At 40.5% G+C, this 12,614-nt stretch overlaps 1 protein-coding gene across 1 annotated transcript; it reads right to left on the reverse strand.

Annotated features, from left to right (window-relative positions):
- Nucleotides 1-327: 327 nt before the first annotated feature.
- Nucleotides 328-5,034, reverse strand: LOC134290106 (uncharacterized protein K02A2.6-like). The gene has a single exon (XM_062857142.1). The coding sequence runs from the start codon at nt 4,938-4,940 to the stop codon at nt 1,539-1,541; it is 3,402 nt and encodes a 1,133-aa protein (XP_062713126.1). The 5' UTR covers nt 4,941-5,034; the 3' UTR covers nt 328-1,538.
- Nucleotides 5,035-12,614: the final 7,580 nt, after the last annotated feature.

Below are 12,614 nucleotides of genomic sequence, written 5' to 3' on the forward strand. Positions count from 1 at the left end.
TTTCTTAGCTGTCGTAAAATCGAGGAAAACTCCTAACATTCTTCAAGAATTCTCGAATAAGCTCAGCAAACTCAAATATTCATTAGAATTCCTAAATAATCACAAAAAGTCGAGGAATACTCTAAAACTCTTCAAGAATCCTCGTGCAAACTCAGTGAACTCAAATATTCATCTGAATTTCTTAGCTGTCGTAAAATCGAGAAAAACTCCTAACATTCTTCAAGAATCCTCGAATAAGCTCAGCAGGCTCAAATATTCATTTGTATTCCTAAATAATCACAAAAAATCGAGGAATACTCTGAAAAATCCTCGAGCAAGCTCAGTGTACTCAAATATTCATTAGAATTTCTAAATAATCACAAAAAATCACAAATAATCACAACAAAGATCCTGGACCGTTCGGAAATCGAATCCAGCACTTTCAGCATGGTCCTTCTAAATATTGGTTAACCGCACGTTTACCGCTGCGAGATTTCTTCAATCCTATTTATATTCCCCAAAATGATCCTCAGCTGAACTTATCATCATAACTTGTGTAACTTATGATCTCGCCCTAAAAACCATCGGTAACCATGTGCGTAGCTCGTTGTTTCTGTGCAGAATTGCAGGTAAACATCAAAATTTAACCTATTGGCAGATAGAGGACAGTCTCCTCTTGATCAAGCTGGCGTTTAAATTTTTGTTTATTCATTCATCTACTCGGTAGCATCGTGCTACACACTTGGTTACCAATGGCTTTTAGGCCCTAATCACGAATTACGCGAGATATCGCGTTTTTTTTTCATCAGAAATATCGCGCATTCCTTTCTCAGGCTACTCAATAATAAAAATGATTTTTTTTCAATATTGTACTGCAATATATGTAAATACGATTACCATACCTGAAACACTATATTTGAGTAACCATTGTTTATTTGTCTAGATGCATTATTTCTATTACTAAATCATCCGTGTACTGCACGTGCATTAACCAACATGCAATCAATTACATATTTTTCTGAAATCAATTTGTGTCCAACTATTTTACCGGATCAACGTTAGTGAGGCAAATCTGCTGCTTTGTTTCGTTGCATCATCCGCACGGGTGCCCACCGCAGGCCAGCCAAGAAACCGTTAGCTGCTGTTCGATCGCGGTGGCGCACAATAATTTTGGAAATGTTTTCATACAAATGCCTCTCAATGTAGATTTTTGTATGAAACCCCCTGATATTTATATACCATTCGACTCGTTATTAGTTTCTGAGCAAAATGACCGTACATAGTTATATGATAAAACATATTTTTACGGGAGAAATCGTTGTGCAAACACAAAAATTTGCGGCATGGGAGCGGTTTTCCTACCAAAAGTTTTGGTGTTCTCGAGAGTCCAACTTTTTCAAATTTTGAGTAAAATCAAATATTTTTTTACGAACATAAACCTTAGGATCTTAGCTAAAAACTGATTTTTTTAGATTTTTTATATCACTTTCCATTAATTTTTAAAAAATCGAAACGTGCGCCAAAGTCGGGTTCTACCAGGTTTTCCATGAAGCTTCCCCTTAATATCGCCGATAGGCGTTGAACCGCTGCGGCGGTCTTCTGATGCGAGAAGATCGACGAGGGACTAGGATCGCTGGCGATGATTCGACTGCTGATTGGAAACCAGCCGATGACGTCGTTGTTGAAGAGGACGAACTTGCTTCACTCGATGACGATGGCGATTCTGAAGACGACACCCGAGTTGGTAGGTCTCGTAGGGACTCCGGCGAGGGTGTTGTCTGAGCTGGATGGCAAATCGTTGATGGCTTGACTAAGTTGCACTCACTCAGCAAAATTTCCAGCGGTAGAATATGCTTCTTATTCGTTCGAAGGGTAGTTGTACCTCGGCTTCTGAGCTGGTTCACGTGAGATCGGATCAACTTCCTGTCGTTAATCCAAACGTTATACATTACTCGGCCGATCCTTTCCACAACTGTTCCTGGAGCCCAAGTCCACTTATTGTTGGCGTAGACTTTTGCATAGACGGCGTCTTTCGGTACGAACGATCTTGATTGGTGATCTGCGTCCACATCCGTAGATGTTGCTTGGTTCCGTGGCGCACGCAGAAGTTCCAACGATGTTCTAAGCCGACGATTGTACATCAGCTCTGCAGGCGATCTTCCATCTGGTGTGTTTGGGTTTGGAGTAGTTCTGTACGCTAGCAGGAATGTATCCAATGCCGTTTTGATGGAACCTTCTCCGTCTTGGACTTTTTTGACCGCCCGCTTAAACGTGTCTACAAACCTTTCGGCTTGGCCGTTGGATTGCGGGTGGAATGGTGCTGTTGTTACGTGCTCCACTCCGTTTTCGCTGCAGAACTGCTTGAACTCGGCGCTAGTGAACTGCGTGCCATTATCTGACACTAGGACTTGAGGCATTCCCTTGTTGGCAAATAGGCTTCGAAGGAGGTTGATTGTAGCTTTCGAAGTGATGGACTTGGTTGGGAAAATCTCCGGCCACTTGCTGTATGCATCCACGGTCACCAGATAGAACTCGCCCTCCAGTGGGCCAGCGTAGTCGACATGTATTCTCTGCCATGGAACCGTTGGTTTGGGCCACGGTTCTGGTGTAACTTTTGGCGGAGATCTTGCTGCAGAGGCACAGCCGTGGCAAGCTCGTACGTGGTCGATGATGTCCTCGTCGAGACAAGGCCAGTAGACAAAACTGCGCGCCACAGCCTTCATTCGTTGAATCCCTGGATGCCCTTTGTGCATTTGGACCAGACACCGCTTCCTGTAGAGGGCCGGGATAACCAACCTGTCGCTGAACATGATGATTCCTTCGACGATGGACAGTGCTTCTTGGCGATCGTAGTAGCGCAGTAACTCCTTGTTCTTCACATCCGAACGTTTCTTCGGCCATCCGTGTTTGACGAAACGGTACACCTTCCGAAGGACTGGATCGGATCGAGTAGCTTGCTCCACCATTCGGAAACTTAGTGGCAGTTGGCTGACTGTACTGGTGGCTACGGATTTCAGGTCTTCTTCGAGTGTTGTACAGGCTACCACAAAATCTTCGTCGGGTTTGATATGCTGATCAATCAGGCGCGACAGCACATCTGCATTTCCGAATTTATCGGTTGAGACATATTCCATCGAAAAGTCGTAGGAGAGCAAGGTAAGGGCCCAGCGTTGAAGGCGATTAGCTGTATACACTGGTATACCCTTCTTGGACCCGAAGATGCGCAAGAGTGGAGCATGATCCGTTTGTAGTCGAAAGTGTCTGCCGAAGATGTACTTGTGAAATTTGGTCACGGCAAACACAATCGCCAATCCTTCACGGTCTGGTTGCGAGTACTTCTCTTCGGTGGTCGTCAATGCCCGTGACGCATGCTGGATAACCTTCATTTTGCCATCAGGGTACTTGTGACTGATGGTAGCCCCAATGCCAATCGACGACGCATCAGCTGACACCACTATTTCTTGACGGGGATCGTAGTGTGCCAACAAAAGGTCCGACGAGAGAATCGCCTTGAAGTCGTCAAAAGCTTTCTGGCATTGAGCAGTCCACCTAAAGGTAGAAGAAGACTTGAGAAGTTCATCCAGCGGGTATCTCAGTGAACGCATATTCGGGACGAATTTCCCGTAATAACTAACGGCGCCCAAGAAGGAGCGGACACCCGTAAGGTCGCGTGGCGGTGGCATATCCTGGATTGCCTTAATTTTGTTCGGATCTGGGCGCAGACCATCTTTATCGAGCAAAAGGCCCAAATATCCGAGTTGTTCTTGCCCAAAAGAGCACTTTTCTGGACGGATCGTGAAGCCGAATTCCTGGATCCGTTGGAGAACTGCATGCAAATTTCGTCGATGCTCCTCAACGGTTCTGCCTCCGACGATGACATCATCGAGGTATCCCGACGTGAAAGGAAGTCCGGCCAGCATAACGTCCATCAATTGTTGGAAAGCTCCAGGAGCTGCTTTGACTCCCGGAGGAAGCCTGTTGTATTGGTACAAGCCCCGGTGAGTATTGACGGTGAGTAGTTTCCGGCTGCTTTCGTCGACTTCCATTTGAAGGAAAGCGTCGGACAAGTCTATCTGACTGAAAACGGTGCAGCCAGTCAACTTCGAGAAAATGTCCTGCGGCAAGGGTAGAGGGTACTGGTGGGGGAGTAGGCGGTCGTTCAACCCCGTGGAGTAATCGCCACATATCCGGATGCTCCCGTTCGACTTCCTAACAACGACGATCGGAGCCGCCCACTCCGAAAAATCCACTGGTGTTATTATGCCCAGACCTTCCAATCGATCAAGCTCCGCGTCGACAGTGGGTAGCATGGCGTATGACACCGGCCGCTTAGGCCGAAAAACAGGTTTGCATGCCTCCTTCAGTGCCAAACTCACTTTGGTTTTTGTGCAGAGTCCCAGGGTCGGGCTGAAGAGTTCAGGATAGACCTTCTGCAGTGAACCGGCGTCGACTGGCACATCACCGTTGACGAGATTACAAAACTTGTCCATCGGTAACGACCAGAGGTCCAGTTTGTCGATGAAATCGATCCCCAAAAGATTCAACGGATTATTAGAAACGTAAATGTGACCAGTACTCACGGATTCGTTGAGGGAAACTTCGCAGAGGAACTCAAATTCGAGGCGGAGGTCCTCCCCGGATGCAGTTTTGGCGTTTTGCAAAGTGGGGACTGCTACTGGCTTACCAATTCGCTCCCACACCTCCTTTGACACGATGGTGATGTCGGATGCTGTGTCCAACTGAAGTCGCACCGGGATGTTGTTGAGTTTTACCCAAACGAAACGGCGCTTGCCTTGAACGCTGTTGACGGACACGACGGTTTTGGTGGAGAACTGCTTATCGTTGGATCTCCTACCCTTGGCTGATCTCCTGGCGCTGGAACAATAGCCTTCCTTATGTCCCAACTGTTGACAGGACGAACACTTATGGTTGGCGAAAGTGCAGTCTCGTGCATAGTGCATCGCGCCACAATTCCAGCAAGGCGATGCCGGACCACTCTTCCGTGGTTGCTGCTGCCGTTGATGCTGCTGACTTGAACGTTGCTCGCTGAAAGGCTTTTTTGAACGGCTTCCGGTATTGCTGCTTTCCCTTGATGGCTTGAACTGCTGGGGCCACTGGATTCTCAATCATGGCCGTATCACTCTTCAGGTTCATCAACCGTTGGCATTCTTCGATGAGCGAATCCAGGTTGACACTGTTGTTGTCTTCGATCCTCGTCAGCAGCCTTGTCCGTACCTCCGAATCACGCTCTGACTTTAGCCCACAAACAAACATCAAGCATTTGAATTGGGCCTCGGACATTTTGGACAACTCAAATTCCACACACATCTTGTTCACCCGGCAGGCATAGGAGACGTAGTCCTCCGTGGGTGATTTTGCGATGGTGAGTGTGGAATACCGCTTCTTCACTGCTGATTCCTTGGTACCAAAAAGACCCCGTAGCTTCTCCACCGTCTCCGAAAACGGGAAATCTTTCGGTGTGTTCGGCAGGATGTAACTTACATAACGGTAATGCTCCTGGGTTCCCAGCCGACGGAGAAGCAACCGTACCTTCGCGCCGTCGTCGATCCGTTCGGCGTCTTTCGCAAAAAGGTCTTCGTATCTGGCATACCACGACCCGAAGGTGGAACTGGCTTCTGGATCGTAGAGGAATTCCTTAATGTTCGCAGCTAACGAGTCCAAGATGAGTTCCGGATTGGGAGGGACGTTCACTTGGATGGATTGCATAGCGTTCCGAAAGATCGCCTCTTGCTGCTGAAGTACGCCCTGTTGCTGCTGTTGCTGGAACTCACGCTGCTGTTGGAGGATCTGATTCGTGACGGCCTGTTGATGCTGCAGGTACTGCAATATTTGCAGGATGAGGGCATCGTTCGTGGATCCAAGCTGCGGTTGGTTGAGGTTAGGTGGTGGATGCTGCTGAGGAGGTTGTAGAAGCGGTTGTTGCGGAGGAAGCTGATGTGGCAGTGAAGGATGCTGCTGCTGCTGCTGCTGGGCATTCTGGTGGTGATGCCCGTTCTGGTTATGACCGGGTGGATTGACTCCCGATGCTTGCTGCGACTCCTCCATTGCACTGTATGTGCGCTTTCTCCTTTTCGTCGGCGGCGTCGTGATAATTTTCCGACGGAGTTTTCACTACGCGAAACCAGCGAAACCGACATAAACTACGTAAATACTCGTCGCCACTGTTGTGATGTAGCGAGGCGGCCCATTTGGGCAACGAAATCGTGGGTTTTTAACTATAAAAACGTATAATTTATTTGGCTATTAAAAACGTGACTTAACGATTCTACATCACACAATAATCTGACTTTAACAATTCTAGAAGGTTCGACACATTGAGACGTCAACCGGTGACAGTCGAGGCTGCCAGCGGAGAGCCTGGTGGTTGATTCCATTAGGGTGACCCCAACAGTTACCATAGGATGAAATAACATTTTCTAAATTTTCTTATTTTTTGTAGGAGTGGAAATAAAATTAAAAAAAAAAACAGTTAAGTGCACCAGTTTTTTTTAATATAGGGAATCGCGCCACTTGGGCGGTGGCTTCTATTTTCTTCTGTTTTCCGCTATAACTCAGTCAAATTTGAACCAATTGACACAATTTTTGGAATGCGGTGAGATAGGTATAGTTTCTACCCGTGTACAACATTTCAAGCCAACTGGTTCAAAATTGACTGAGTTATAGTGGAAAAAAGACGAATATAGAAGCCACCGCCAGGTGTCGCGATACCTTAATCAAACCTTTTTTTTCTATATTTTTTTCTAATCTGATAAAAAAAACTGATTTTTTTTCCGGAGAGTTAGAATATAAATTGTTTAAGGCATGTTAGAAGCTTTTTCAGAATGATTTTACCTGATACCCTGAGCTGAAAATAACTTTTGACATGCCCACCAAAAACTCCTTAATTTAGTTAATAATCCATTCAGAAGGCCAACCAACGATTCTTTAGCATATAACGCCAGGTTATTCTATCTCCCCTAGAACTTCAATAGAATGATTTTGCTTTATATATTACTCCAGATGTTCAGTTCCTATGATGATCAGTGACTGCAATTTTATCGCAAATTATCCATGTATGTATGTATAAAATCTGGATTTCCGCCGAGCACTCCACAAAAATCCTTCGATAAGAAATTCATTCAAGATTATTCTGAAGTTCTGCAAGATTATTTCCAACGCTGCACAGAAATTGTATTGGAAACCTCTGAATGTAGTTTATAACCTTTCCTGATATGTCAAGAAGACTTCCGAGAGTCCTGTCACTTTCTCTGTAAAGTTCTCTAAGAGGTCTGCCACAATGCCGACAAACTCACTAAGAAACTATTTAAGGATAAGGAGAACTATTTTAGGATTTTTCTCAAAATTCCACAGATTTTATTGCTACCTGATATATTAAAGCTAGCTTTGATTAAAAATCTGTCAAATCCTGAAATAAAAGAACAAGGTTTCTAGCAGATTATGTTCCGAAATTGTTCTTAAATAATTTCGAAAACTAGGAATTGGAGCAAGAATTCCAGCTGAAGGACTTTTAGGTGATTGATAGTACTGTCTTCGTTAATTACATTATCATCTTGAAATAGTTGAAACTTTTCCAATGCTTTTCAGGAATGGATTTCCAACATTTTCAAAATTTTGTCTAGAATCTTCTAGAAGTTTCTATGAGTTGAGTATGAGTATGGGTATTCAATAAATTCTCGAAGTATTCCAGTTTTTTGGCTGTCGAATAAAATTCCCTGAGGTTTTTTCAGGTAGTAAACACCCTGTAAGCATTCGCGAAAGCTGAGGATCCAGTTTTGATGGATTGTTACAAATCTCAAGTAAAAGAGGATATCCTTACCTCAAATTAATCTTTTTAGGGTTTCGAAATCATCGTAAGTTAAAAATACGAAAAATTCACTAAAAACGTGTGAATTAATTTGAGTCTCCAGTTCTTTAGTGGATAAGGCTTTGGTGGCCTTAAGAAGTGCTAACACTAAACACAGAACACTAAGTCGACAAGAATTGAATAAATCAGAAAAAAAATTAAGTAATTAACTTAGGAAGATTTTTTTGAGATCAAACATCAAAAAAAAAAATCATCCGAAATGAAAACAAATCATAGGTGTTCTGTTTAACAATTTTCTGGTCATCTCAAGACTGAATCCACCAATAACTTTTTAGATACTCACCAAGATGCAGGAATCATCTCAAAACAAGATCACCAAAAAATGGGCCGAAAATTTACCAACAAATATATTAACTACAGTGTTACGCTGTTTGAATTTTCAGCTTATCTATCTATATATAAAAATGCAGTGGCATACATACGTGGGACCGCGCATAAAGGGTGATACGGACAAAATTGGGTCACACATTTTTTTTCATAACTTCAGACTGCGTTCACCAAAACAGCTGATTTTTGGACCAGTAATGCTACATTATATGTAGCTTATACCATAAAATTTTCATCAAAAGCGATTAAGTATCGGTTGATATATAGATAAAACCATCGACCGACCTTTTTCAAATTTTGTACAAAGGCGCTCCATAGTAAATTTTCGGAAATTTAAGGTCAGTAAAGCATAATTTTGATTATAGAACTACCAATACTGCTCCGATTTTTATCAAAATTTTACAGTATAATACTATTATGAAAATATGTTCGTAGTAAAATTTTGAGCTATTTTGTATGAATACTTTCAAAGTTGTAGCAGTTTGAATATGAAAAAAACTGACCGGGTGCCACTTAAGCAAATATTACTTTGTAACGGCTGGATCAAATTGAATGAAATTTTTACACACCATTTTGATATGCATACTTCACATACAGAAAAATTTTCATTAAAATCGGTTAAGTATTTCTGGCTCTATAAATAAAACAGTAAAAATGTGTTCTTATTTGTGAAAAAAAAAATTAAAATTGCAGATCTCAGGGTTCAACAATATTTCCGCAAATACTAGACCGATTTTGATGAAAATTTTATGGTACAAGCTACATATAATGGACCATTACTGATCCAAAAATCAGCTGTTTTGGTGTACGCAGTCTAAAGTTATGAAAAAAAAAAATGTGTGACCAAAATTTGACTTGACTTGACAAAATTTGACAAAATTTGACCACCTAAACAAATATAACTTTGTAGTGGCTGGATCAAATTGAATAAAATTTTTACACAACATTTTGATATGTATACTTTACATACAGAAAAATTTTCATTGAAATTGGTTCAGTATTTCTGGCTCTATAAATAAAAGAGTAAAAATGTGTTCTTATTTTTTAATCCTCTTTGTACAACATTTTAAAATCGCAGTTTTCAGGATTCACAATATCTCCGCACATACTAAACCGATTTTGATGAAAATTTTATGGTATAAGCTACATATAATGTACCATTACTGGTCCAAAAACCAGCTGTTTTGGTGTACGCAGTCTCAAGTTATGAAACAAATGTGACCAAATTTTGACCGTATCACCCTTTAACTTGCGAACGGAAGGTCCGTTTTTGGTCGTCTTAGTTTTGTTCTGTTAGTTTTCACCCAAGGAAGGCTAATGAGGCAAAAAACATGGAAAATTGAGAGTTTTTGAAAATCGATCTTCTATACATTTTGACATTTTGGACTTGCCTAGAAACTTGAAACGTCAAAAAACGCAGTAGGAAAGACGAAGTTTGCCGGGTACAGCTAGTTTGCTCTAAAATGGATTTGTAATTATAACATGAGATATGGCTTCACGATTAAATTTAAAACATTATTACGTTGACTGAATACTATAAAACTCAGGATTGGGAAAATGCATTAATTTGATCGTCAGTTAGAATCGTGAATTTAAAAAAGTTTGAAGAAACATTTTAACTAGTTTTTTAAATACCATAACTGTAGGATCTTGTAAAACATCTAATGCATCGTCTTATGGTTGTCGTGAAAAATTTCCCTGACCATAAACCAAATTCCCTGACTTTTCCTGACTTTCCAGGTCCAGAAATAAATTCCCTGACATTCCCTGACTTTCCAGGTTTTTCCAGGTAGTCGACTCGACACCCTGCTTTTGTTTGGTTTTATGATGATTCTAGAAACCTCTTATAGTCTATTAGACTAAAAAATGTTACTTGTGTTGTGACCTGGTATTCGCGCTATTTTTGGAGGATTTGCATGGCGAACATCTGATCCGTTTTCGAGCGGCCATCGACAAAGCCGGCTTGATAACTTTCTACAAACTCATTCACTTTAGGTGAAAGACGGCGGAAGATGATCTCGGATAGCACTTTGTAGGCGGCATTCATAATTGTGATGGCCCAGAAGTTCTTACAGCAACTTCGACTTGTCACCTTTCTTGTAGATGAGGCATATGATTCCTTCCTTCAACTCCTCCGGTAGCTGTTCGGTCTCCCACATTCGGACTATTAGCCGGTGCAGACTGGTGACCATCTTCTTCGGGCCAATCTTGATGAAATTTCTTTCATGTCTTGCAGAAATTTCTTCCGTGTTTTCAGCAAGATTTTTTTTTTAAGATTCCTCTAAGAATTATTTTAGAATACATATATTCTTTTCCATGCTTTTCTTTAGAAATTTCACCACAATAACTTCCGGTAGCCTCCCAGAAATTCTATTAGGGAGTCTTTCAGGATTTAACAGAATTGTTGCAGAATTTTTATAGAAAGAATATTCTTGCAGAATTTACAAGAATGATTTCAGCAAGAATTCCTCTAAAGATTCCTCATTTGCTGTATTTTTTTTTTTTGAAAATTTATCCTGGGATTTTTCTATAGATTCTTCCATGCATTCCTCCAGCAATTTGGGACTTCTTCAGGAGTTTCTCAAGAAATTTCTCAAAAGATAAATTTAGATGTTTTTCTTCAAATTTCTTTAGGGGTTTCCTATAGAAGCTTTGTTTTTTCAGGATTTTTTTTTTGAAAAATAAGTGTTGGAATTTCTCCAGAGATTCCTTTAGGTATTGCTCTATATATTAAGGAATTCTTTCTGGCATATTATGTCGAAATTCCTCTGAAAAATTCTCTAGAGATGTTTCTGCAAGTGTCTCTGGAGGATTCTCCAGAAGTTCCTCTAAGTATTCCTTCAGGAATTGCTTAGGAATTATTCAGACCTTTCTTCAGGAGTTCATTCAAAAATTTTGCCGGAGGTGTTTCAGCAATTTCTCCAAAGATTTTCTCAAAAAAACCTGAGGAGATTGCTCCAGAACTTATTCCTTGGCATATTTTAAGAAAATTGGCAAGTTTTTTTTCTATGATTACCTGCAGAGTACTTTCTAAAGTACTTTAAGGTATTTTTTCAAACTTGATTAAACAGTATATTTTAAGAAGTTTTTCCAGGTTCTCTATAGAATTATGATTATGATTATTTTAGTTTCTGCATGATCTGCAGAATTTTTCCAGGGAATTTGTGTACTATCCTCTGAAAAATTTGTATTAGATTTTTTTCTTCTCAGGGATTTTGCAAAATAAAGTTCTTCCAGGGATCCCTCAGGGATCCAGGAGTTCTCTAAAAAAAACTCTTCAGGCATCACAGGGAAACATATATTGAGGGGTTTCTTCAAAAGAATTCCACCAATACCTTTTTCTGCAATTTTTGTAAGGATTTCTGCAGAAATTTTTAGAAATTCAGAAATTCTTTCACAAATTTCTCCATAAAATTCTCAAGCAATTTTTGCTTGAAATTTCTTCCACAAATTTCTCATGATATTTTTCTCCTTGGAATTAAGGAGGTATTTCAGAGAGTTTATTCAGGGATTCATCCAGAACTTCCACCAGAGATAATTTCAGAAAATGCATCAGATTTTTTTTTGTAATGAAATCCCTCTAAAAAACCTAGAACTTCTTCTATAAATCTCCAAAAGTATCATCAGGAGTTTTTTTGAGATTTCTTCAGACAATCCTCCAGGGATTCGGCCAGAGTAATGGCAGTTCTTTTTATACAAATTCTGAAAGAACTTCTGAAACCTCCTGGAGAAATATCTCAATCCTGAAGAAATTTCTCAAGGAAATCTTGGAGTAACCCGTGGAAGAATTTCCAAAGGAATCTCTGTAGGATTATAAAAATAAGAACTTTTGAAGTGAGCCCATACTAAAAATTCTGATTTAATCTCCTAAATTCCGAAGAAGTCTCTTTAAATATATTTGAAGGCACTCCCGAGGGAATTTCAATACAAATCTTTCAAAAAAAAAAAAAACTCTTGGAAGATTTTATAAAAGTACTCGTGGAGCAATTTGTTTTTGAAAGAATTTCTGTAGTAATACTTGGTGGAATGCCTAGATACAAGTCTCTGTAAAAGTCCATAGAAAAAAAACTTTTGAAATATATTTCCTAGAAATTCCAAGGAATTCATCGAGAAATTTTAAAAGTTGTCCTTAGAGGAAATCCAAATTTTTGAGGAAATGCTTGGAGCAATATATGTAGGAATTACTGAAAAAAAATTCGGGTTGAACTACTGCAGGAATCTTGGAGGAATTTTGCCTGAACCATTGAAAGTGATATTGCAGGAATCCGTGGAGGATTTATGGTATGATATTCTTTGCTGGCGGAGTTTCAGAAGGAATCCATAGAAATCTTCCTAAAAGAACACTTTTCGACGGTTTTCAATAGAAATTGTTGAAGGAAGTCCTGGAGCAATTTCTTAAGATAGCCCTAAAAGAATATTTTTC

This window comes from Aedes albopictus, chromosome 3, assembly GCF_035046485.1.
Source record: "Aedes albopictus strain Foshan chromosome 3, AalbF5, whole genome shotgun sequence".
Classification (NCBI taxonomy): domain Eukaryota; kingdom Metazoa; phylum Arthropoda; class Insecta; order Diptera; family Culicidae; genus Aedes; species Aedes albopictus.